The sequence below is a fragment of the Polyodon spathula genome, chromosome 45 (assembly GCF_017654505.1).
Source record: "Polyodon spathula isolate WHYD16114869_AA chromosome 45, ASM1765450v1, whole genome shotgun sequence".
In the NCBI taxonomy this organism is placed as follows: Eukaryota; Metazoa; Chordata; class Actinopteri; order Acipenseriformes; family Polyodontidae; genus Polyodon; species Polyodon spathula.
Genome location: NC_054578.1, coordinates 771,596 through 798,774, shown reverse-complemented (window position 1 = coordinate 798,774; position 27,179 = coordinate 771,596). Strand labels below are relative to the sequence as shown.

At 43.6% G+C, this 27,179-nt stretch overlaps 3 protein-coding genes across 4 annotated transcripts in view; 2 read left to right on the top strand and 1 right to left on the bottom strand.

The window, feature by feature from the left end:
• The window catches only part of LOC121305860, a 189,323-nt gene that overhangs the window by 63,381 nt on the left and 98,763 nt on the right, over window positions 1-27,179 (bottom strand). The gene's annotated exons all lie outside the window — the stretch shown is intronic.
• LOC121305851 (zinc finger protein 260-like) lies at window positions 983-21,736 on the top strand. The gene is made up of 4 exons (XM_041237503.1): window positions 983-1,509; window positions 2,343-2,540; window positions 3,386-4,461; window positions 19,717-21,736. The coding sequence occupies exons 2-4, from the start codon at window positions 2,381-2,383 to the stop codon at window positions 20,782-20,784; spliced, it is 2,304 nt and encodes a 767-aa protein (XP_041093437.1). The 5' UTR covers window positions 983-1,509; window positions 2,343-2,380; the 3' UTR covers window positions 20,785-21,736.
• Window positions 18,026-27,179, top strand: LOC121305932 (gastrula zinc finger protein XlCGF26.1-like). Of its 2 annotated transcripts, XM_041237615.1 has the most exons (3): window positions 18,026-18,281; window positions 18,695-18,765; window positions 24,916-27,179. In XM_041237615.1, the coding sequence occupies exon 3, from the start codon at window positions 24,957-24,959 to the stop codon at window positions 26,736-26,738; it is 1,782 nt and encodes a 593-aa protein (XP_041093549.1). In that variant the 5' UTR covers window positions 18,026-18,281; window positions 18,695-18,765; window positions 24,916-24,956; the 3' UTR covers window positions 26,739-27,179. The 2 variants fall into 2 exon arrangements, with proteins under 2 accessions (XP_041093549.1, XP_041093548.1); XM_041237614.1 differs by lacking the exons at window positions 18,026-18,281; window positions 18,695-18,765 and adding an exon at window positions 23,888-24,144.

Here is a 27,179-nt window from a genome sequence, read left to right as displayed (position 1 = left end):
ACATCCCTATATAACCAACAGTTTATCTATCTATCTATCTATCTATCTATCTTGTTATAAGATACACATATAGAGCATTATGTGGTGTGAGAAAAATGTTAAAATAATTTTTGTATGCTGAGTGCGGAGAAGCGTGGTTAGCACGTGTTGATATTGTGTACACTAGCAATGTAAATGCGATTGTTTTTTGTTTGTTTGTTTGTTTTGGTATTACACTTATTTTATTTGAAGTGACTCCGGGCTTGCTTCTTACAGACCCGACGCTGCATGTCCAGATCAATATATATATATATATATATATATTATATATAGTATAATATATATATAATATAGATATATATATATTATATATATATTATATAGATATATATATATATACTATAGGGAGCTAAATATTATCCCTTTCTAACTGTCGGTTGGCTAATCTGCTTACTGACGAAACCTAAGCGTTCACAATCGTAAAGTTACAGAAACACAGATTCAAGTTCAGCGATTCAGTCATACAGTCTCTCTGTTGGGACTCGGCTCTACACTTTTTTGACACTTGCAAAGGAAAACGACGCAAAGAGTCTAGAGAAAGTGCAAATGCTTCAGAGTTTATGTGATTGTTGGTTGTTACAGTTTCTTCATCTTGATGCGGTAAACGATCTCTGTGGCTGCGCGAAAGGGTTATTATGGCGGTATTGCATGCTGTGTGAAAGGGTTATTATGGCGGTATTGCATGCTGTGTGAAAGGGTTATTATGGCGGTATTGCATGCTGTGTGAAAGGGTTATTATGGCGGTATTGCATGCTGTGTGAAAGGGTTATTATTATGCATGCTGTGTAGGGTTATTATGCGGTATTGCATGTTGTGTGAAAGGGTTATTATTGCATGCTGTGTGAAAGGGTTATTATGGCGGTATTGCATGCTGTGTGAAAGGGTTATTATGGCGGTATTGCATGCTGTGTGAAAGGGTTATTATGGCGGTATTGCATGCTGTGTGAAAGGGAGGGGGGGGTATTTTTACACAGTTTTTAAAAAGTTTCAGAAACGACACAGCAGCTATATTTCTGCGCGAAAACGTAGTTTCAAAACTCAATTATAATCAAAATGCGTACGTCACTAGCAGCGGGCGTGGTTAAACCCAACTCGCGACACTGATTGGCTGCCCGCCCTGTCGAGGGGATGGAAGGGGCGGGGTCGGGATGAGAAGGGGCGGGTTATGAAACTGGAGTCCAGTGTCCGCCATTTTGGCTCCGGCTGCGCTGTGTTTCAGTTCGCTTTGTCCCGTCGCGGATCCGCAATGGCGCCAGTTTCACCTCAATTATTATCACTGTTGTTTTTATTTCAAAGCTGCTGCTGGCGTGCGGGGGTCGTTGCGTTTTTTGTTTGTTTTCTAAAAAAAAAAAAAAAAATCTGAATGTTTTTAGTTAAGGTGACGGTTTAGATGTGAGATCGACTAAAGAAAGCAGCAGCAGCAGCAGCAGCTCGCCCCGCTTGCAGAGAGAGAGCCAGCGAGCGAGAGAGGTAAACAAAGCGTCTGCTGATTTTAATGCACCTTGATTTCCAGTCAGCGCAGCACAAGTTCATCACACACCTTTTAATTTGCATTGCGTTTACCTCGACAGCAGGAGAGCGTTTTGAAAGCAGCCTGTTGATAATATTATTGCACATTCGCATTGCTTCTCAACAGCCAGGGCTAGAGGGAGGGGGCAACACAATTAATTATACAGCTTCAACCCCTCCGACTAGAAATTCTGTGCCTCCCAGAGGCTAAAGGGTTACCTGCCATTTTTTTTGGTTTCTTGGGTTTGTCAAGCAGTGCAGTTTCTCGCCTCGGTCTCGTTATTGACGCTGCCCTGCTACAGTTGCAAGTTTATTTGACTATGTGAATATCGGAGCAGCTGAAAACCTCATTGCCACACGCCCAGGGCAAGCGCCCATTCCGCACCCAGGCAGTGTTCCCAGACCAGTACCAGAGGATACTGCAAACAGAGAAATAACCTGCACACGCCGTGCCTTCTTCAAATGCTGCTCCCCGTTTAGGCAAAATCTGCAGGGCTGCAGCGAAGGGCTTGTAAAGGACTTTGTGATGGTGCTCCAACTGTGAAAGGCGCTATATAAAGATTATTATTATTATTATATGCACGCCTTTTGCAAGTTGTGTCAGCCTGTTGCAGTACACAGAGGAGTCCATGTCAGATGTCAAGAGCAATTTCAAATAAAGCTTGATGTGTGATTTTAAATGCTATTGGATTAATGCATCATATAGTTTACTGAAGAGCGAGTTCTGTGCAAATTCAAATAAAAGCACTTTATCTGCAGTCTGAAATGACAAAGTCTTGCCTCCTTTTCTTCAGTGAGAACGGATCAGCCTCACTCACAGGAAGTTTCAGAGATGGAAGCAGCTCACGTCAGCCCAGAGCTTCCTATTCGATGGGTTGTTTCTGCAGACAGGACTGTTGAGATCAAGGAGGAAGTGACTGAGCTGTGGTGCGACCAGGCCAACGAGCGGATCCTGCAGGAGGAAACGCCACCTTCTAGCATCGCTGAGAGAGGTGAGGGAAACTGGAATGCTGGGAATAGGGGATTGCAGTACATTAAGGGGTTATCTATTTCTGTTTTGGCTTTTTCATTTTATAGAGGAACTACATTCCTCTAGTTAAACCTTCTGTGCATTTTACTCTATTAGAAAGCAGTTACCGGTCCAGTTTGTTTACATTCCCATTCAAGCTAATGTTTGAGCCTACATGACCGAATACAAGTGTGAGCATCCACTAGCACATGTTCTCGCTTGCTGCTCGCGTTTTGTTTTCAATTTAAACAAAGTCTTCACGTGATCAAGTCAATTCTGTTCAGGCATATTTTAGGCAAGTCATAAACAGTTCACCTTTCCACAGAGTTGTGTGTTATTTTGAGCAGCTCTAGTTTGGACTGTACCTTCCCGGGTACAGCACAGGTCAGTGAGTCGTGTTCATCCACAGGGGGATGGATTTTGTGCGCTGCAGCAGTCAAATGATCTTCATAATCATCCATTGAAAAACATACATGTATTAAAATGACTTTTAACAGAGGTATGAAGTCAGCACAAACAGTAAAATACAACTGAAGCCTGTTATATTAACAGTAGAATAATTTCTCAAAATATAATATAAATATCACGCAGTGTTGATTTTTTGGTTGTGCGTCAGAGTCAATTTTGGGGCTCGACCGCTGTGTCGGGTCTGTGTATTTATGTGTATTTGTGCGCAAATGTATTTATTATTATTTTTGTAGTTGGTTTTATTTATTATTTTTTTAATGGGAAAAGGGTAAAGTCAGCGTGAATTGATTCAGCATTTCCTCAGTTTTTCCGGATGCTGTAAATGCTTTAAATACCCTTTGTCTCTCTTTCTTTGTTTAGCTTGTAATGTAGATGAAGGAGGGCAGGACCCCACTGCATCACCCCACTGCAAAAACCCTTCCAGTGGCAAACCGCAGAGCAAGAAACACAGAGAGACGACACCCCGAGAAGAGAATGTAAAACACTGGAGAGTCCAGATTCCTTCTGTAGGAGTGTCGTTTGTTCTGGAGAGTACAGAGACTGCAGATTCTGCGTGTGTGAACAATTCTGAAACCCAGGGCAGCTTGAAGACTTTGTCTTGTTCTACTGAAGATGGGAAGAGTTCCCGGCGATTAGGCGCTCCTAAAACTCGCAAGGGAAATCACACAAGAGGGACTGCATTTCTCTGTGGTGATTGTGGGAAGAGTTTCACTCTGTTTGGAAATCTTAAAAAACACCAACTAATTCACACAGGAGAGAAACCACACTGCTGTAGTGAATGTGAGAAGACATTCTCTCGCTTAGAACATCTTAAACGTCACCAGCGAATTCACACAGGAGAGAAACCGCACCAGTGCGATGATTGTGGGAAGCACTTCACTGTATTGGGAAATCTTAAAAAACACCAACTAATTCACACAGGAGAGAAACCATATCACTGTAGTGAATGTGAAAAGAGGTTCTCTCGATTAGAACATCTTAAAGATCACCAGCGAATTCACACAGGAGACAAACCGCACCAGTGCGATGATTGTGGGAAGCGCTTCACTCTATTGGGAAATCTTAAAAAACACCAACTAAATCACGCAGATGACAAACCATACCAGTGCGATCAATGTGAGAAGAGGTTCTCTCGATCAGAATACCTTAAAGTTCACCAGCGAATTCACACGGGAGAGAAACCGCACCAGTGCGATGATTGTGGGAAGCGCTTCAATCAATTTGGAAATCTTACAAAACACAAACGAATCCACACAGGCGAGAAACCACACCGCTGCAGTGAATGTGGGAGAAGCTTCACTCGAGCAGACCAGCTTAAAATGCACCAAGTCATTCACACAGGAGAGAAAGCACACCACTGCAGTGACTGTGGGAAGAGCTTCACTCGAGCAGACAATCTTAGAAAACACCAACTAATTCACACAGTGGTGAAACCCTGAATGCTGAAATTCAGTCAGATTCAGGGGACACTGCAGCACAGAGGACTGGTGCGGATTTGTTTTGAGAATTGTTCCACAAGTCTTGGTGTTCCATACGGGTCGCTGAAAATCCACCATTTCCTGTCTGCATTACCACAGTAATGAATGACTGTGCTTGGAAACTGCCAGGAAACTCTGCTCATCGACTGCTAAAAACGTTCTCTTAAAACCAGAAGGAAAAGGCTGTCGCATCGCTGCAAAGGCAGGACTGCGGCTTGGCTTCTTCACAGCTAAACCCCTGGAGCAAGGTGCAAACGCTGGGCTTCTCTTTGCATCCCTCCAGGCTGGACCACAGGCCAAGGACCATCGCAGGATTGGCATTGTTTCTTCTTCATATTTATTTCATCGAGAGAGACTTTTGCACATTCCCTCCAGGGCATAAAGGAGTGATATCTGTTGTCTCAGTACAGTTTGCTTAGAAGGTAGCTGGATATAGTAAAGATAATTTCCATTGCACTTCCCAGAGCATTTTGCAGTACATGCACCTCTGTTCAAGTCTGTCATTCAAAAAAAAATCTGAAGTCTCTAGTAGATCTTTTTTTTTTTTTCAAAGTATTTGGCTTCTGAATAAACCTTGTTTTTCTCCAGTAGTGTGTTGTTCGTATTTATCTGTTAAACAGCACTATTAAGCATTTAGCCTAAAAGATATTAAAACATTGTAATCGAATACATGTTCACAACTGGGTAAGAGGCTTTGATCCTGCTGAAATAAGAACTATATTTTAACTTGGAATACTGTTTCTGCACAATTAAACCTGGCACATGCAACGTTATTAATGCATTTCCCTCACATTGACTTATTAAAATGAAGTGACGACGTGCGAAGGCAGTATTTAAAAGTGTAGATATTGTGAAAACATTATCATATGCTTCAGTATTCATTTTTGTATTGCAAACCGGTAATCACGCATATTTTAGACTGTGCAAGTATATAACGCGGTGATAGGCTGAACTATATTTGACTTGATAGGCTGAAACGATAGCTTGGAATTAAAATTCGCAGACACGTTATAATCAGTCAATATCGCGTTGCATTTGAGCACAAGCGTTAATAGAGGAATGAGCGGTGACTGCATATAAAACATTTGTGTTTGAATTCTCACAACTTTAGTAAACTATATTATGTATTAATCCAATATTATTTAAAAGCGCACATCAAGCCTTATTTGAAATGCTCTTGATATCTGCTGCACCTTTGCAATATGAATTCCTCTGTGTCCTGCCACAGACTGACGCAGCTTGCAAAAGGCATGCATGTGGGGCTCTTCCACCCCTAAAACGTGCCTATAGATTGCAGTGCTTCAGTGCAAACATGTCCTGAATATCTAGTGTACAAGACAGCATAACAGAAGCGCCACGGTAGAATATGTTTGAAGCATGTGCATGGTGGAGAATGAGAAATCCATATAATTATTATTAGTATTAGTAGAATTTTGCAGCTTGCAAAAGGCAATGCATGTGGTTCAACATTTTAAACGACTGATGCATTCAAACACATGATATTACCAAGTTGCTGGGGACTTTAAATGTATATAAGTTTTGTTTCTCTCTCTGCAGTCAGCGGAAGTTGTTACTGTTGATCTCAAAGCTTTCGTTTCGTATCTAAACCGTCACTTTAACTAAAAACCGTTGAGATTTAAAAAAAAAAATAATAATAAAATAAAAAAAAAACACTCCTATTCGTTAATAAATGAAATAAAACTCGCAGCAGCTTTTGAAACGCAGGAATCCAGCGAGCAAGCGCAGCCGCCGCGATCCCGCCCCTTGCTTCAACCGGCCAATCAGTCTCGTAGGGGCTGGGTTTAGGCTGTTTCGGGGGCCAATAATAACGCGACAGGTCCGCTAAACCACGCCCACTAGTGGGAACGCTGTCGTTGCGTTGTTTACACTGTTTGGGAAAGAGACGCAGAGGGAGGTTTTACTCATTTTATTACCCTCTGTTTCCAGTATTTCGGTTGGATTATTATTTTTTTAACGTATGTATATATATATATATATGTTTTTGTTCGTTTATTACCTGCGTTGGGCTCTGAAATAAAGACGATGGTACAAGACGAAAGGTGCTCCTTGGAAAAGTAAAACGAGTCTGGCTGTTTGTTTGCTTTCTTTATCGCAGCAGGAGTGCTGATTTTATGTGCATGTTAATTATCCAGTAAATGAATACCAAATATACTCGAGTCTCAATCTAAACCCGGCGAGGATGGACGTCAGCGTGTCCGTTTCGCTCTTGCAAGACGAGCTCGGCTCTGCCATCGAGCACGCAGTGAAAGCGGCTGTAGACACCGTCTTGTGGGAAATCACAAGAGTTGTGGGCAGTAAATTGAACGAGTTTCAGATTGCAATGGCTGGGAAGGAGAAAGAGAATGAAAGGCTGAAGCTGAGATTGGAAATATCAGAGAGCGAGTTGAAAGCGGTGCGGGAATGCATGAGCGCTGCAGATGCGGACAGTAACCAACCTCTCAGAAACATGAACCCCGACTGGAGTGAACAAGACTGCCGCAGGAACGGGATCCAGGGACTATTACAAGGTGAGAGTGATATTTTTTTTTTATGGCATTGCCTGGTTATTCCATCTCTTTAAATAACTTTGTCAATGGTATCGGCGAGGCCTTGGTTAGAATGTATTTTAAGACACTTGCTTATTATGAATGCTGTTCTGAAGCACTGTCCTGATTCATACCAGTGCAATGAATTCTCCAGACTGTAAGAATATATTGGCTGGCCTTTGTCTTCCTGGTAGCTCTCTGTCCATTTCCCCTGTCAAGCTCCTGGGTGTGAAGAGTTTATTGACTTTGGCTGTGTTATCAGAGGACACTCGCTGTATTCCTCAGCTGTTTTGGGGTTTGCACCAGTCAGGGTACATTATTTTAACTTGGGGATTACAGGCAGCGGAATGTAACTTTATAAATAAATAGGTGCACCCCCTCACACATTGTTCTACCAGAATGACCCAGTGACGTGTCTCAGTACAATTCTGACAAGCCGCTGGCTGTGTAGAGGAACCTGGCTAGTAAGTAGGTTACAACTGTGTTCATTTTTTTTCCCCCACAGATCCCAAACAGAGCCGTGCTGTACCTGAATCTGAAGCACAGGAGGGGCCAAGGATAGAAGCAGTTTACACACAAGAGGAGTCCTTTAACCAGGAGTGGTGTGCGAGTCTAAAGCAGGGTACAGAGCTGGCGTGTGTTAAAGATGAAGAGGTCCCTCGACTGGAATGCGTTCCTATTAAAGAGGAATTCATAGAACAGGAATGTGTCCCCATCGCAGAGGAAGATCCTACTGAAAATAATGCCTGTGCACTTGAGGAGAACAACAAGCTGGGATCCAGCCTGCGTGATGATCGTCCACCTGAATGTGAACTGGGATTTAGAGGTAATTATACAAAACAAGCATCACTGAGCTGACTATTAATCTTGCAGAAACTGGTTACTAGGGAGGCTTTGAATCGTTTTGCAATTAAGGGCCAGTTTCTGTTTTTATAGACCTGCGTAAGTTTTCAATGACTTCAGCAGGCACTGGATATGTTAATATTAACATTCTCTCCAGAAATGTGCAGAACCTAGTTGCCACACTCTTAAAGGGCACAGAAGGACCTTTGTATTTTACTGTGTTGCATGTTCCCGTGTGGTGCTACTGTTAACGGCAGGGGTGTGTGTTGTTTGAATTATTATTATTTTTTACATTTTGACCACTTTTAAAAAAAAAACAAAAAACTTTTAAATTGCACTCCCTGGCTCAAGATGGCTTCACATGTACCCGCATGGACCGCTCAGAACTACATTTCCCACCATCCTCTTGCTCACATGTGTAACTGAGATGGATTTACCAGTGAGCAGGAGGATGATGGGAAATGTATGTTCGTGCAGTCTGGTTCGTGCTGTGTCTCAATCAACAACAGTCTGGCTAGCAGATAAAACAGAAACACTCCTAGCGGAAGTGAAACGTTCACGCAGGCGTGGCTGTTTGTTATTGTCAGCTCACGAATCGCCGTCAAGCATTTTGTCTCTCAACCTGGGTCAAAGCCTGTCAACTACACAGGATTGTGAACCGGATAGGCGTGCCAGTGTGAAAGGGGCTTAAGAATGCTGTCCAATAAGCTTCATCTCTCGTCTGTTTTTTTTTTCTCTAGCTACAAATGGCAATATCACAGGAGGGACTCCTTTATCACGGCTTAAAATGCACCAGCGTGTTCACACAGGAGAGAAACCGTATCGCTGCACCGAGTGTGAGAAGAGATTCAGTCGTTTAGCGGACTTTAAAAGACACCAGCGCATTCACACAGGAGAGAAACCGTATCACTGCACCGAGTGTGGGAGGAGTTTCGCACTTTTGCAAAATCTTAAAAGACACCTGCGCATTCACACAGGAGAGAAACCTTATCACTGCACGGAGTGTGGGAAGAGGTTCAGCCATTTATGGCACCTTAAAAGACACCAGTGCGTTCAGGCAGCACAGAAACCTTCTCACTGCGCAGAGGGGGGACAAATTCAGTCGTTTGTTGTACCTCAAAAAACACCAGCGCATTCCCACAGGAGAGAAACGTCATCGCTGCTCCGAGTGTGGGAAGAGAGTCACAGTTCGGAAATCTTCGATTGCCAGTGGAGTCACCAGAAATGAGAAACCTGAAGTGAATGTTTGAATGAGTTTCCATCAGTTAACAGACCTTGCAATTCACACAAGATTGAAACCCTATTCCTTCATTAATAATAGTCTTTATTTTTATATAGCGCCTTTCGTAGTGGACCACCATCACAAAGCGCTTTACAGGAGGCTAGGGTGTGTGAGCCGTGCATCAGAGTCTCTTACAACAACGTCTCACCCCAAAGAGAGCAGCACAAGGAGGTTCAGTGACTCGCTCGGGGTCCCACTCAGGGAGTCGGGCTGAGCTGGGATTTGAACCCGGGTCCTGCTGGTTACAAACCAGTTTCTTTAACCACTGGACCCACACACCCTCCGAATGCAAACAATCGGGAAATGCATTTCAGTGTTAGTGTCACATCCCATCGCCATCCAGTGTCATGGTTGTGAACACTGGGATGACCAATCCCGCTCTACCCTAAGACAACCAAGTTAGTCTAGCATCGTCAGCAGCACCGTGAAAAATGTGGGGGGGGGGGGGGGGGTTGTGGTTAAGATGGAATTTTTCAAACAGTGTTGATAAAGTTGAATGTTCTCTACTGAAATCGGGGACACCCACAAACATCACAGGACCCCCGACCATCGAGACTTGACCCACGACAGACCGAAGCAACGGCTTCCACCTGCATGCCAGTTTGAGAGACGGGGGGACTCTGCCACGCAAAACACAGCGCAAGAAGAGTTTTGAGCACTTTCAAAACCAACAGATGGAAAAATATTTTGTATCTGATGAGGAGAGCGAACCTCTCTGTCTTCTGAGCAAAACAGTCCAAAGACTGTAATGTAAAACTCCGCTACGAAACAAAACAGACAGCTCAGGACCAATATGCTAGCGGGCAGAGAGTCTTTGCAATGAATTAACAATGCAGCAATATCTTTTTATCTGAAATAATGACATTATTCACGCCTTTAAAAGTTTCAGATACAATTGATTATTGATTATTAGAGGCGGTAGGTATTGCATTGTTTATTTGTAATAACTCAACCCTCAACTTACTTGACTGGAAATGTAGAATGGCCATGGTCTCAATAGTTATTGATTATTGATTAAAGGAGCACATACTGTATGCACAGATGGTAATGACATTCTACACAATGCATTGAACAGCCTGTTATAGACACTGACAACATGAATAAACCCTTATTATTTAATTTCACAGTTTATTGAATTGTCTTTTACTGGCACTGTTAATACATGTCAATCAAATTGACTTACCACCGACAGTAATGCAGCCAAAAAATAAATTTATTGAATAGTGTTATTGTCACTGGCGACAGGAATAAATGCTAGTGCCACGGGAGAATGTTTCTATAAGTTATTGCGCTGAAATATTGGAATGGCTACAACACGAAAAAGGCGTTTGAAATTTGCAATCCGGGCGATTTGGTCACGCTGCTGTGGGGTCTGAAATCCGCCCCGCATTCATGACAGTTATATGGAGTCTTTCCAGTGCCTGTCTGCTGCTGTCCGTTCAGGATTCCTGACTCCCTGAAAGTCTTCACACATCCAGCACAGCGATGCAGAGTCTTTCCAGGAGATGCTTCGAGGTTTCCATCAGGATTAAAACTCTCCCCACACCCAGGACAGGGGAGCTGCTTAAGGGTTTATAATTGAGAAAAACCCTTTCAATATGGACTGATCACTCTCCACCACTCTCCTCTCTCTCTCTCTCTCTCTCTCTCCTCTCTCTCTCTCTCTCTCTCTCTCTCTCTCTCCTCTCTCGTAAATTGCTGTTCTTCAGTCGATCTCAAGACTTCTGTTTCACATAAACCGTCATTTTAACTGAAGCAATTAAGATAAAAAAAAAAAAAAAAAAAAAGCAAACAAACAGTCCAATCTCTTAATAAGAGAAACAAAACACAACGACCCGCACATGCATCACCTTTCAAACACACTCTTAGTACAAGGCAACTGGTGCCATTTGGGCTCCACAACAGGACACAGCGCAGGAAGAGCCAAAATGGCGGACCCTGGGCTCCAGTTTCACAGCCGCCTCTTCGATCGCGATCGACGGGGACGTCAACCAATCTGTTTTCAGAAGCGGGCGGGCGGGCGGGTGGAGAGCGTTTCTGCAGCCAATTAACACGCGTCGGTGCCAACCAGCCACGCCCACTGCCAGTGACGCTCGTTGCCATTACCGGGGCGGTGCAAAAGTTTGCTTTGTTTGCGCTGAGTTTAATTGTATTGCAAATACAAGAGCCGGCGTGGAGAACTGAGGCGTCCGGTCTCATAACCTGCTCTGTGTTTAGCCCAGGCGCTTTCATTCATGACAGGATAAGCTAGGGGGGTGAGAGGTGGCTGCAGCCGCTGCTCGTTTCAATGCATGTTATCAGCTGTTTGCAGGATAAGGTTCTGCCTGATTCTTTATTATCTTTTCGTGTATTGCCTGCGTTGAGATCTGAAACACAGAGCCCCCCCTTTTTTGCTGTTTTATTCGATGGAAACTCGTGACAGCGTGGAAGGAGGCGGAGACGTTTCGATCCCAGCTGTGCTCAAACATGCAAAGTCACTCTTTGCAAAGTAAGAGAAGAATGTTAATTCTGCAGTAAATAAAATAATTGCGTTTAAAAAGCGAAGAGGATTCCGCTAAACGAGTCTCTAACTGCAACCCAGCGAGGATGGACTTCAGCGTGTCCGTTTCGCTCTTGCAAGACGAGCTCGGCTCTGCCATCGAGCACGCAGTGAAAGCGGCTGTAGACACCGTCTTGTGGGAAATCACAAGAGTTGTGGGCAGTAAATTGAACGAGTTTCAGATTGCAATGGCTGGGAAGGAGAAAGAGAATGAAAGGCTGAAGCTGAGATTGGAAATATCAGAGAGCGAGTTGAAAGCGGTGCGGGAATGCATGAGCGCTGCAGATGCGGACAGTAACCAACCTCTCAGAAACATGAACCCCGACTGGAGTGAACAAGACTGCCGCAGGAACGGGATCCAGGGACTATTACAAGGTAAATTGATCTTGATGGTATTGCATGGTCATCCCAACTCTTTAAATAACCTTGTAGTCAATTTTATTGGTGATGTTTTGGTTAGAATTTCTCTTGACATGTTTAACGTGTTTGAGTAAATACTGTGCCAATTATATACCAGCCTAAAACATTTTTTTTTTTTTTCATGTGGTTTTGGGATCCTGCTGGTGGTGGAGAGAACACACTGCGACAATACACCTTGTTTTCCTTAATTTTGACAATGTATTTCAGCTTCAGTTTGGGGGGGTTGAAGACTCCCCACCTCAGCTACTTGAAAAGGGATGTTGGCTCCAGCCTCATTCTCAGCTTGTCACCCTACAGTGTCTGGAGAACTAGAAGCTTTCGTCTTCCTGGCAGCTCTCTGTCCGCTTCCCCTGTCAAGCTCCTGGGTGTGAAGAGTTTACTGACTTGTCTGTGTTGTCAGGGGACACTCGCTGTATTCCTTGTCGGCTGTGTGGTTTGCTCTAAGAGGGTTGTGGTGTGAAAACTACAATGGTGCTACTGCTCTGATTGTTCAGGGTTTCCATGCTCGGGTTTAAATGCTGTTACGGGTTATAAGATTTAGGTATCATATAATAATAATGTGTTGTGTACTGGTAGTTGTTTTTGGACATACTTCCTCTTTCTTGCTGCAGGGCAGGTGGCCCATATAAGGGATGGAAAGATACCGACTGTCAGCTAGAAACAGGAAGTTCCCTCTTTGTTTAGCAACCACAAGCTGCATCCGTGGCACTTCACAGAAATGTCACCGGGTTGGTTAGAATAGGTCTAATTTTAGGACGCTTGCAATTTAGATCAGTTGCTACTGTTGCATGTGATGGGTCTCATCTTAATCTTCCAAGCTGCTGCTATTCAACGTATACTGAGTTAAGCTTCTGTGATTGGCTCGCAATGACTGTAGGTTACCAGGTATATATCACGCTTACTGGCTCTGCTCTAGTCAGAGGATAGCTTGGTATTCCTAAACACCTGCCTGTGTTGAGCGTGCTCTCGGGTTTGCAAGCCTTGAATAACAAACTATCTTCGATTCTGCCTTGTTTGTCTCTCTCAGAAGTTGAGTGAAAAACTTCTGCCACAGGGTGCATTCTTTTTAATTGGCTAATTAAAAACAGGGTAATTGGGCACACTGTATCCAGTTAAAGATAAATGAAATAAAAGCATCGTTTCACAAGTTGTTTCAACGTAATGATCCAATGGCCTCTCTCAGTAGGATTCTGACGAGGGCTGGCTTTGTAGAGGAACCTGGCTAGTGATTAAGAGTTAAAATGTTGTGCAATTTTCTTTCGCACAGATCCCACAGAGAGCCGTGCTGTACCTAAATCTGAAGCACAGGAGGGGCCAAGGATAGAAGCAGTTTACACGCTAGAGGAGTCCTTTCACCAGGAGTGGTGTGCGAGTCTAAAGCAGGTTACAGAGCTGGCGTGTGTTAAAGATGAAGAGGTCCCTCGACTGGAATGCGTTCCTGTTAAAGAGGAATTCATAGAACAGGAATGTGTCCCCATCGCAGAGGAAGATCCTACTGAAAATAATGCCTGTGCACTTGAGGAGAACAACAAGCTGGGGTCCAGCCTGTGTGATGATCGTCCACCTGAATGTGAACTGGGATTTAGAGGTAATTATACAAAACAAGCAGCATTGAGCTGACTAGTAATGTTGCAGAAACTGGTAACTAAGCTCTAAAGTGTGCTGAAGATTCATGTTGTCATTCCACTTCAATATTATATAGGGAGACTGCCCAACCACTATGCCAATGGTTTGCAACATAACTGTCCATGCTACCGTGGCATCTGCTAGATGTGCACCCACTATCGTGCCTGTTTTGAATGCTGTTAGATCTTTCCCTGTTTCTGGTAGACTGTTTGCAGTTGTGCTGCTCCCACAGCTTTATAGTGGTGCTGGGATCACATGTCTCATCAGTGGGTGATGCCAAATCCAGTCGGGTTGCTAAGTGTCACCAGAAGAAACATTTCAATACAGCACTTGCATGTAAACCTGATCTTATACTTGTATTCCTCACAGTGATATTAAGAGGGGTGGAAATCAGTGGCTGGTAAACGTGAGTGATATTAACCAGAGTGTGTTAATAATCAAAGTGATATTCTCAAGCATTTGTCCTTATTGACACCCATTATATTCTGCCTGGCGAATGTCAATGCGATGATAATGAAAGGAGGCTGGTATGAACAGGAGTGATATTAAGCGGGTTTGACTGTATTCTCATCAGAGTTCACTCTAGGAGTTGGTCATGGTAATGAGGGGGGAAGCCCTGCAGAAGAGTGAATGTGTAAGAATGATTTCCAATAACCTTCGTCTCTTCTCTTTCTTTTTTCTCTCTAGCTCCTAAAGGAAATATCACAAGAGGGACTAAATTGCCCTGTGCTGACTGTGGGAAGAGTTTTAGTTGTTTATCACAGCTTAAAAGACACCAGCTTGTTCACACAGGAGAGAAACCGTATCACTGCACAGAGTGTGGGAGGCGTTTCACGCTGCTACAGAATCTTAAAAGACACTGGCGCGGCCACACGGGAGAGAAACCGTATCACTGCACCGAGTGTGAGAAGAGATTCAGCCGTTTGTCTTACCTTAAAGGTCACCAGCGCATTCACACAGGAGAGAGACTTTATCGCTGCGCTGACTGTGGGAAGAGTTTTGCTTATTTAAGTTCCTTGAAAATCCACCAGCGGGCTCACAGAAAAGAGCGATCTGTGGTGGATGGTTGAGGAGTTTCAGTCAGTTATCAAACCTTGAAAGACACCATAAAGTTCACACTTGAGATTCGTCAATACCGGGCCTTGAACTACACGAGATAATTCACAAAACTTCAGCCACTTGACGACGCCTGAACTCCAGGAGTGACTAAAACACAAAAATGTTTACTGAAAACAAAGGATTGCAATTTACAATTTCATGATGCGAATTGAAAAACCTGATTTTTATCAGTGTTGGAACATTTTATTTAAATATAAATGAACTTTTGGTCTTAGAGTACAACTCACAGAATGGGTTTAAGATGAAGCCAGATTCTGGTTAGATTCCTACTTAGACAGGACAAACTAGAAATAAAACAGGTTTTCTTAGGAAATGGCAGTTGATTTTATGAGAGTTATAAACACTGGCTACTTCAAAGATAAACTGGATTGAAGCAGATGCTTTGAAGCTAGGGTTAGGACAAATGGGCAATCAACCAAGTGAGAAGAGACTCGGGTCTTTCTGACTGGTTTAAGGAAAAATCATGATGTCATTGAGAGACTGCATTTAAACTGTGAATACTGACATGTTCTTGTATTGCTCTGATCTGTGCTTGGAAAGAGGATTCATGCAAACTGTTGTCCGCATGCAACCTTTAAGATGTCTTCTTGTAACTTTGCAACTCAGAACTTTTATCTTCAATAAACTACACTTATCTGAAAGCCAAAAGAAGAAGCTACGACTTCTCTCTTCCTTTTTTTCTGTCATGCCTTAAATTCAAGAGTCAGTAACCTGAGAACGAATGCCGAAGGTGCACACCTTGAAAATGTCTCTGTGGCAGGGTTAGACCAGAGCCCTGCATTTAAAGAGGGAGGGGCTGAGCAAAGCCCTGCTTGTAAATAAATGCGTTGTATTATTATTTCAAAGCAACATATTGTTTGGTGTTTATTGGGAACAGGAGAATGTATCCTGATTTCAATTGTGTTGTTTGTTTATTTGAACGGGACAGGTGATTGGCATTGTATTTAAAAGGTATTTTATGTTTATTTGAGACCAGTGATTTTGTTTGATTGTTTGGCAGCGTGGATGGAAAGCCCCATCCCTGTAAACTCATCTAGAATGTGACCATCTCCGCATTGAATAATGCAGTGTGAATTCAGGGATGGTCAGCGAATAACGCAGTGTGAATTCAGGGATGGTCAGTGAATAATGCAGTGTGAATTCAGGGATGGTCAGTGAATAACGCAGTGTGAATTCAGGGATGGTCAGTGAATAACGCAGTGTGAATTCAGGGATGGTCAGCGAATAATGCAGTGTGAATTCAGGGATGGTCAGCGAATAATGCAGTGTGAATTCAGGGATGGTCAGCGAATAATGCAGTGTGAATTCAGGGAGTGTGAATTCAGGGATGGTCGAATAATGCAGTGTGAATTCAGGGATGGTCAGCGAATAACGCAGTGTGAATTCAGGGATGGTCAGCGAATAATGCAGTGTGAATTCAGGGATGGTCAGCGAATAACGCAGTGTGAATTCAGGGACGGTCAGTGTGAATAACGCAGTGTGAATTCAGGGATGGTCAGCGAATAACGCAGTGTGAATTCAGGGATGGTCATGAATAATGCAGTGTGAATTCAGGGATGGTCAGTGAATAATGCAGTGTGAATTCAGGGATGGTCAGCGAATAATGCAGTGTGAATTCAGGGATGGTCAGCGAATAATGCAGTGTGAATTCAGGGATGGTCAGCGGCAGTGTGAATTCAGGGATGGTCAGCGAATAATGCAGTGTGAATTCAGGGATGGTCAGCGAATAATGCAGTGTGAATTCAGGGATGGTCAGCGAATAATGCAGTGTGAATTCAGGGATGGTCAGCGAATAATGCAGTGTGAATTCAGGGATGGTCAATTCAGGGATGGTCATGAATAATGCAGTGTGAATTCAGGGATGGTCAGCGAATAACGCAGTGTGAATTCAGGGATGGTCAGCGAATAATGCAGTGTGAATTCAGGGATGGTCAGCGAATAATGCAGTGTGAATTCAGGGATGGTCAGCGAATAATGCAGTGTGAATTCGCAGTGTGAATTCAGGGATGGTCAGCGAATAATGCAGTGTGAATTCAGGGATGGTCAGCGAATAATGCAGTGTGAATTCAGGGATGGTCAGCGAATAATGCAGTGTGAATTCAGGGATGGTCAGCGAATAATGCAGTGTGAATTCAGGGATGGTCAGCGAATAATGCAGTGTGAATTCAGGGATGGTCAGCGAATAACGCAGTGTGAATTCAGGGATGGTCAGCGAATAACGCAGTGTGAATTCAGGGATGGTCAGCGAATAACGCAGTGTGAATTCAGGGATGGTTTTCTTCTTGCCCTGGAGCAGCGCACCAGCTGTCAAAGCAGTGGAGGAAATCACTACTGCTGTTCCAGGATCCTCCCTGACAGTTGACAGTTATCGCCTACTAGTTAAATAATCAAAATCGTTTTCTCTCTTTTGAAAGTGGGCTTTTGATTGGCTGGTTTGGCGCCACCACTCTGCACGAGTCTGCCCTGGTTTCCCGGGCAGTGGTCTGAAACCTAGTCTCCTGTAACCAGGTTTCGAGCCACAAAGAGGCTTCGTTTTCCATCAGTTTAACAGCTGCATGTGTAAAGAACTACAGCTCCCATTGTCCCTCTCTGCTGCTGCCAGTGCAGAGGCATGCTGGGAGATGTAGTTTCCATTCTGATTATTTTATTCCAGTTCATTTCATTAGCAGCACATATCCAGACAAAAAGAGAGACACTGGACATAGATACACACAGACAGGCAAAACAGACAGTGAAACTGCGCACAGATTTGTTGCGCCGGCGCTGTGTCGTTTACCTGCAGCCAGTACTTGCGTGGAGTCCTGGCGCCATCTACTGGGAGACGTGAGAATAGCAGGGAGAGGGTTTGTCATTCATTTCAATGGGAGAGAGATTATTAAATCTGCAAACGGTATCTGGAAAGTTAATACTCGAATTTAAACGAGTGTATTGACTCGTGTGTTTGTATTATACAGGACAGCGATACAAGCTATTATCAGCCATGTGCGACTTTATAAATGAACCGGCTATTCTATACATGAACCAACATTTCCTTGTCATTTTATGAACTGATATAATTAATGTAACTATTATCTGTGACCTTGTTTTAAATACATAAATGAATCTCCTGTTTTAATACATATCACCACATCTATTATTATTATTACACTGGACGGTACCCTAGTGTAATAATCCGCCTGCTCTCTTGATTAATCGATAAACTCACACAGAACTACAGATCCCATCATGCCTCCCGTCCCTCCCCTGCATCGAGCCCCAGCGCGTCCAATCACGGGAGCGCTCCTCGGCTCGGAGTGAGCCCGCAGCCAATGGCAGGCGAGAGAGGGGGCGGGTTTGTTTCGGGTTTCCCTCACAATGTTTTCCCCTGAAGGAGAGAGAGGAGGCGGCGCGGCTGAATCAACCAGTAAGATTTTAAACACAAATTCATTGCATTGCATCTGATAACCGGCACGGAGACTCGCATGCGATTAGATGCACTGGAGACAATCCGCTTCGTGTAATAATATTTTTAAGAAATAGGTTTTCTGTGGTCGAAATATAATAATTGTAAAGATATAAACACACACGGGCCCGCCGAGCCGAAGGCATCACCCCTGGGGGGGAAAAATCAAAAAACAATTCAGGGCAATTAATATGAACATTTAAACATTTAAAAATAAATCAATAAACAAATACCAGCTGCAGCCCTCAGCCCTGTGCGGGTCAGGTTGTGTTTGCATGCCTATATTTTATGTCAGCTGCCCCAGACCCAGGGGTTGAAATAGCCCGGGTTCATGTGCTGCAGAGGAGTCCACAGCAATGATCTGTTGCTTTCAGGTGCCTGTTTACCTGGGAAGGAACCAGACTGCCAGAGCCGTGCTGCTGATCTCCTGCTGACAATCCCTGAAGTGAGTTTCTTATTATTTTACTCTTCAATCCTCGTTCAGCTTCACCGCTCTGTTTCTGATCGTGTGTTTCTGGTCGTATCAGTTTATTTAACTCTGAACACAAGTCTGATCTGAGTTATAGAAGTCACAGTGGTGTGGAGTGATCTGTATTCCTGCCATTGCATGCAGAGACCTTTCAGAGTCATGCTTTAGTTTCAAGGGGCTCTACACGATGCTGGCAGTGAATGGAGTCTGGAGCTGGGAACACAAGCTCATAGAATCTAAGAAAGGGATTGTAACAGATTGTATTTTATGTTTTGTTTTAGGAAATTTGTTCAGAAGACAAAACTGGATTATCCTTCTGAAAGAGAAGATTCAACGATGGAGCCTGTCCATATTAAACTGGAGAGTCCTGTACTAGAATCAGTCCATATTAAACAGGAGAGTCCTGTACTGGAATCAGTCCATATTAAACAGGAGAGTCCTGTACTAGAATCAGTCCATATTAAACAGGAGAGTCCTGTACTAGAATCAGTCCATATTAAACAGGAGAGTCCTGTACTAGAATCAGTCCATATTAAACAGGAGAGTCCTGTACTGGAATCAGTCCATATTAAACAGGAGAGTCCTGTACTAGAATCAGTCCATATTAAACAGGAGAGTCCTGTACTAGAATCAGTCCATATTAAACAGGAGAGTCCTGTACTAGAATCAGTCCATATTAAACAGGAGAGTCCTGTACTAGAATCAGTCCATATTAAACAGGAGAGTCCTGTACTAGAATCAGTCCATATTAAACAGGAGAGTCCTGTACTAGAATCAGTCCATATTAAACAGGAGAGTCCTGAACTAGAATCAGTCCATATTGAAGAGGAGAGTCCTGTACTGGAATCAGTCCATATTAAACAGGAGAGTCCTGTACTAGAATCAGTCCATATTAAACAGGAGAGTCCTGTACTAGAATCAGTCCATATTAAACAGGAGAGTCCTGTACTAGAATCAGTCCATATTGAAGAGGAGAGTCCTGTACTAGAATCAGTTCATATTCAAGAGGAGAGTCCTGAACTAGACCCTGTCCATGTTGAAGAGGAGGGGAACCATTTTAAAACAAGCAGCTTGCAAGGCGCTCTGTCCTGTACAGAATGTGGGAAGAGTTTCAGTCAGTCACAAAACCTGAAACTTCACCAGCAAATTCACACTGGAGAGAAACGGCATGTCTGTGCCGACTGTGGGAAGAGCTTCAGCCAGTCAGGCAACTTGAAAAGACACCAGAAAATTCATACTGGAGAGAAACCATATGTCTGTGCTGACTGTGGGAAGAGTTTCAGACGTTTACAAAACCTGAAACTTCACCAGCGAACCCACACTGGAGAGAAACGGCATGTCTGTGCCGACTGTGGGAAGAGCTTCAGTCAGTCAGGCAACTTGAAAAGACATCGGATAATTCACACTGGAGAGAAACCATATGTCTGTGCTGACTGTGGCAAGAGCTTCAGACATTTACAAAACCTGAAACTTCACCAGAGAATCCACACTGGAGAGAAACAACATGTCTGTGCCGACTGTGGGAAGAGCTTCAGTCAGTCGGGCACTTTAAAAATACATCAGCGAATTCACACAGGAGAGAAACCGCATCTGTGTAGTAAATGTGGGAAAATTTTCAATCTGCTAGCGCATCTTAAAAACCACCAGTTAATTCACACAGGTGAGAAACCGTATACCTGTAACGACTGTGGGAAGAGTTTCAGACAGATAGACAACTTGAAAAGACACCAGAGAATCCACACTGGAGAGAAACCATTTGTCTGTGCCGACTGTGGGAAGAGTTTTGGACAGTCCGGCTCTTTGCTAATACACCAGCAAATTCACACAGGAGAGAAACCGCATTACTGCAAGGACTGTGGGAAGAGTTTCAGAAGGATAGATGGCTTGAAAATGCACCGGCGATTCCACACAGGAGAGAAACCGCATCACTGCAATCACTGTGGGAAGAGTTTTACTGCTTCCAGTTCTCTTAAAAGACACAAATGCAAGTTGTGAAGTTTAATCAGAATGTGAGTGTGTGTTCGTTCACCCGCACTCAGAAATCCCAGTCTCTTTAAACAGTGGCGTAATATAGAAACTGAGAGAACACGGGTGAATGTCTACAGATGATACAGATCTCTCAATATTAAACACACTGTTCTGAAGCCATTACAATGTAAAGTACATTGCTGTCTGTTTTATAGCATTATAATTGAATTATCTTTTAAAATGACTCTTTGAAATATTTAAAACACAGTCTGTTGTCTTTCCAGCTAATATCTGTGTAACTCTTCCTAACATAATAAACTGCATTGGATTGAAAATAACAAGCTGTTTTAATCAGTAAGAAGGGTTTCTATCAGTGTGATCAGTAAGCTGTGTGTTAATCGTGTTCAACTTCAAGATTGAGAGAAATAATCGCAGTAACCCTGTCTTTGTGACACTGAACTCATTTCATGAAGTGTGTGAAGAGACTAGAAGACTCTGCCCGTGTATTTTGTGAGGGACACCGATTACAAAGCACTGCCTTGTTTTATTATTACGGTTCACTTCTATTGTAACGTTAAGCTTGAGTTTTTAAATGTCGGATTTCACTTCCAGTGACACACAAACCCAGAATCTGAAAGAGAAGGCGTCTCTGCAGTAAATATCAGTGCATCACATCTGTATCAAAGAACAGGAAAGCATCTAAACACTAGCGTTCAGTGTGGAATGGGATGTGGGTGTTTGGAACTAGTAAATGGTAAATGTTGTTAAGATTTGAAGCATGGTCTGGTCTCATCCTTACAGAGGAACAAAGCAGTTAATTCCATGTTGATCTGAATCCACAAACCTGACAGGCTGCAGTGTTAACCTGCAGTGTAAAGAGACAGGGCAGTACACCTGCCATCCACACAGCATGCAAACACACACAATACAGCACTGTGCAAAAGAGCTGGCCAAAACATTAGGAACACCTGCCATACACACAGCATGCAAACACACACAATACAGCACTGTGCAAAAGAGCTGGCCAAAACATTAGGAACACCTGCCATACACACAGCATGCAAACACACACAATACAGCACTGTGCAAAAGAGCTGGCCAAAACATTAGGAACACCTGCCATACACACAGCATGCAAACACACACAATACAGCACTGTGCAAAAGAGCTGGCCAAAACATTAGGAACACCTGCCATACACACAGCATGCAAACACACACAATACAGCACTGTGCAAAAGAGCTGGCCAAAACATTAGGAACACCTGCCATACACACAGCATGCAAACACACACAATACAGCACTGTGCAAAAGAGCTGGCCAAAACATTAGGAACACCTGCCATACACACAGCATGCAAACACACACAATACAGCACTGTGCAAAAGAGCTGGCCAAAACATTAGGAACACCTGCCATACACACAGCATGCAAACACACACAATACAGCACTGTGCAAAAGAGCTGGCCAAAACATTAGGAACACCTGCCATACACACACAGCATGCAAACACACACAATACAGCACTGTGCAAAAGAGCTGGCCAAAACATTAGGAACACCTGCCATACACACAGCATGCAAACACACACAATACAGCACTGTGCAAAAGAGCTGGCCAAAACATTAGGAACACCTGCCATACACACAGCATGCAAACACACACAATACAGCACTGTGCAAAAGAGCTGGCCAAAACATTAGGAACACCTGCCATACACACAGCATGCAAACACACACAATACAGCACTGTGCAAAAGAGCTGGCCAAAACATTAGGAACACCTGCCATACACACAGCATGCAAACACACACAATACAGCACTGTGCAAAAGAGCTGGCCAAAACATTAGGAACACCTGCCATACACACAGCATGCAAACACACACAATACAGCACTGTGCAAAAGAGCTGGCCAAAACATTAGGAACACCTGCCATACACACACAGCATGCAAACACACACAATACAGCACTGTGCAAAAGAGCTGGCCAAAACATTAGGAACACCTGCCATACACACAGCATGCAAACACACACAATACAGCACTGTGCAAAAGAGCTGGCCAAAACATTAGGAACACCTGCCATACACACAGCATGCAAACACACACAATACAGCACTGTGCAAAAGAGCTGGCCAAAACATTAGGAACACCTGCCATACACACACATGCAAACACACACACAGCACTGTGCAAAAGAGCTGGCCAAAACATTAGGCAAACACACACAATACAGCACTGTGCAAAAGAGCTGGCCAAAACATTAGGAACACCTGCCATACACACAGCATGCAAACACACACAATACAGCACTGTGCAAAAGAGCTGGCCAAAACATTAGGAACACCTGCCATACACACAGCATGCAAACACACACAATACAGCACTGTGCAAAAGAGCTGGCCAAAACATTAGGAACACCTGCCATACACACAGCATGCAAACACACACAATACAGCACTGTGCAAAAGAGCTGGCCAAAACATTAGGAACACCTGCCATACACACAGCATGCAAACACACACAATACAGCACTGTGCAAAAGAGCTGGCCAAAACATTAGGAACACCTGCCATACACACAGCATGCAAACACACACAATACAGCACTGTGCAAAAGAGCTGGCCAAAACATTAGGAACACCTGCCATACACACAGCATGCAAACACACACAATACAGCACTGTGCAAAAGAGCTGGCCAAAACATTAGGAACACCTGCCATACACACAGCATGCAAACACACACAATACAGCACTGTGCAAAAGAGCTGGCCAAAACATTAGGAACACCTGCCATACACACAGCATGTGTGTGTGTGTGTGTGTGTGTGTGTGTGTGTCTGTGTGTTTATATATATATATATATATATATATTATTATATTATTATTATTATTATTATTATTATTATTATTATTGCTCCTGTTTTATTGATTATACCTATACTGTAAATTGCAATAAATAACCTTTATCCATCTCTGAACTAATTAATAAAGCTAATATCTCTGTGTACTTGTTTAAAATACATAAATGAATCTCCTGTTTTAATACATATCACCACATCTATTATTATTATTATTATTATTATTATTATTATTTTTTATTATTATTATGATTATTATTATTGCACTGGACGGTACCCTAGTGTAATAATCCGCCTGCTCTCTTGATTAATCGATAAACTCACACAGAACTACAGATCCCATCATGCCTCCCGTCCCTCCCCTGCATCGAGCCCCAGCGCGTCCAATCACGGGAGCGCTCCTCGGCTCGGAGTGAGCCCGCAGCCAATGGCAGGCGAGAGAGGGGGCGGGTTTGTTTCGGGTTTCCCTCACAATGTTTTCCCCTGAAGGAGAGAGAGGAGGCGGCGCGGCTGAATCAACCAGTAAGATTTTAAACACAAATTCATTGCATTGCATCTGATAAGTTGCTACCGAAAACGAGCTGCTTCATGTAAAATATATATTTTAACAAAGAGGGTTTTTTTTTTTTTTTTTTTTTTTTTCTCTGTGCACGATTATGATAATTGTATATAAACACACCCAGGCCCATTGAGGAGGCCGTGGCCCCTGAAAAACAAACAAACAAACAAACAAACAAACAAACCAAAATAACAATAAAAAATAAATTCAGATCAAATCCCAAACAACACCAACAGCATCATCATTCCAGGGTGGGATTGCGCTCCAGTGCGCTCCAGACTCTCCAGCCCTGCGCCCTGAACCGACGCGCTGCTGTTTATCGCATCTCCTGCCTGGTTAGCTCTGTGGGTGCTTACGAGCAACCAAATAACAATACGTGCAAATCTGTCACAGCGCTAAGAATAAGCTTCACTGTCAAATCCCAGGCTTTGCAACAGTACCCTTTGTCTTGTGTGAAGGAAATGCTGTCATTTTCTAAGCAGTGTTGCCGAGGCTCTTCTGCTTGAGTGGTTACACGTGTGGGAGCTTTCTGTACACGTTTGAATATTTCTCTGTTCATTTCTTTGTTTCTGTGATTTTTGGTCTGTCTCTCCTTCCTTTATAGAAAATCTCCTTTACCTCACTCAGTGCAGCGCGTTTGTGATCATGGTAATGAATGGAGTCTGGAGCTGGGAACGCAAGCTCACAGAATCTAACAAAGAGATTGTAACAGATTGTATTCTGTCTTTTTTTAGGAAAACAAAGCTGGTATCCTTGTGAAAGAGAACATTCAACGATGGAGCCTGTCCATATTAAACAGGAGAGTCCTGTACCAGAATCAGTCCATATTGAAGAGGAGAGTCCTGTACTGGAATCAGTCCATATTGAAGAGGAGAGACCTGTACTAGAATCAGTTTATATTGAAAGGGTTTTTCTCAAGTCTAAACCCTTAAGCAGCTTGCAGGGCCCTCTCCCCTGTCCTGGATGTGGGGAGAGTTTTAATCCTGCAGGAAACCTTGAAGCATCTCCTGGAAAGACTCTGCATCGCTGTGCTGGATGTGTGAAGACTTTCAGGGAGTCGGGAATCCTGAACGGACAGCAGCAGACAGGCACTGGAAAGACTCCATATAACTGTCATGAATGCGGGGCGGATTTCAGACCCCACAGCAGCGTGAAACACCACCTGCCAGTTCTGAAGGTACAGCTGGGTTATCCTTGTGAAAGGCAGGATTCAGAGATGGAGCCTGTCCTCATTAAACAGGAGAGTCCTGAACTAGACCCTGTCCATGTTGAAGAGGAGGGGAACCATTTTAAAACAAGCAGCTTGCAGGGCTCTCTGTCCTGTGCAGAATGTGGAAAGAGTTTCCGTCAGTTAAAAAGCCTGAAACTTCACCAGCAAATTCATACAGGAAAGATACGATATGGCTGTGCTAACTGTGTGAAGAGTTTCAGTAGATTAGAGCAACTTCAAGAGCACCAGCAAATCCACATTGGAGAGGAACCACATGTCTGTGCCGACTGTGGGAAGAGTTTCAGCGATCCTTTCAACTTGAGGAGACACCGCGTAATTCACACTGGAGAGTATGTCTGTGCTGACTGTGGGCAGAGGTTCAATCGTGTAGACTATTTGAAACTTCACCAGAGAATCCACACTGGAGAGAAACAACATGTCTGTGCCGACTGTGGGAAGAGTTTCAGTCAGTTACAAACCCTGAAACTTCACCAGAGAATCCACACTGGAGAGAAACGGCATGTCTGTGCCGACTGTGGGAAGAGTTTCAGTCAGTCAAGCTGTTTGAAGGTACACCAGCGGATTCACACTGGAGAGAAACCTGATCTGTGCAGCGAATGTGGGAAATGTTTCCGTCGATTAGTAAATCTTAAAACCCACCAGTTCATTCACGCAGGAGAGAAGCCGCATCACTGCGCTGACTGTGGGAAGAGTTTCAGTCTGATAAACCAATTGAAAATGCACCAGCGGATTCACACTGGAGAGAAACCGCATGTCTGTGCTGACTGTGGGAGGAGTTTCAGTCAGTCTGGCACTTTGAAAAGACACCGGCAAATTCACACAGGAGAGAAGCCGCATCACTGTTCCTGCTGTGGGAAGAGTTTCAGTCGGATAAGCATCTTGAAACTGCACCAGCAAATTCACACTGGAGAGAAACAGTATGTCTGCGCCGACTGTGGGAAGAATTTCAGACATTTACAAAACCTGAAACTTCACCAGAGAATCCACACTGGAGAGAAGCGAGATGTCTGCACTGACTGTGGGAAGAGCTTCAGATGTTTACAAAAGCTGAAACTTCACCAGCTAGTTCACACAGGAGAGAAGCCACATCACTGTAACGACTGTGGGAAGAGTTTCAGTCGGATAGACAAATTGAAAATACACCAGCGGATTCACACGGGCGAGAAACCGCATGTCTGTGCCGACTGTGGGAGGAGTTTCAGTCGGACAGACAAATTGAAAGCACACCAGAGAATTCACACAGGAGAGAAACTTGCTCACTGCGCACACTGTGGGAAGTCTTTTCCTGCTTCCGGTTCTCTTAAAAGACACAAATGCAAGTTGTGAAAGTTTGGGCAGAACGTCAAGCCTTGGGAATTGGCGAGCTGTCGGCCTCACTGGATGTCCTGTGGTGCTCGCCCTGCCTCTCTGATCACCTGCACTGTCAGGCGTGGTAAATCAGAAAGTATGATAAAGCCACATTCTCGACAGGCAAATAATACGCATGATCACATTTTGGTGCCGTTTTCATTGATAAACAAGCCTAGGCAGTGTTGTAAGGGTTAATATAACTATTTCTGTAGGTTTTTACAGCATTAATGTCTCTCTGCTAACTAGCTTTAAAAGAGCAAGTAGCCAAGCTCCGAAAAATAAATCTGGGATTCAGAATGGAAGTGATCGTTTAAAAGGTTTTGCGTTAGTGTGATTTGTGCATCCCGAGGTATGTTTAGAGTCACACGGAGTGAGCACGGTGTCTCGCATTGTCTTTATTGTGATAATAAAACTGAT

Bases quoted from the DNA above. Each gene is read 5' to 3' on its own strand.
- LOC121305851 (XM_041237503.1), top strand. From the start codon at position 2,381: ATGGAAGCAGCTCACGTCAGCCCAGAGCTTCCTATTCGATGGGTTGTT. The intron at 2,541-3,385 runs GTGAGGGAAACT...TTCTTTGTTTAG, and splicing joins TTCTAGCATCGCTGAGAGAG to CTTGTAATGTAGATGAAGGA. The intron at 4,462-19,716 runs TGAATGCTGAAA...GAATCAGTCCAT, and splicing joins TTCACACAGTGGTGAAACCC to ATTAAACAGGAGAGTCCTGT.
- LOC121305932 (XM_041237614.1), top strand. From the start codon at position 24,096: ATGTTTTCCCCTGAAGGAGAGAGAGGAGGCGGCGCGGCTGAATCAACC. The intron at 24,145-24,915 runs GTAAGATTTTAA...GTCTTTTTTTAG, and splicing joins CGGCGCGGCTGAATCAACCA to GAAAACAAAGCTGGTATCCT.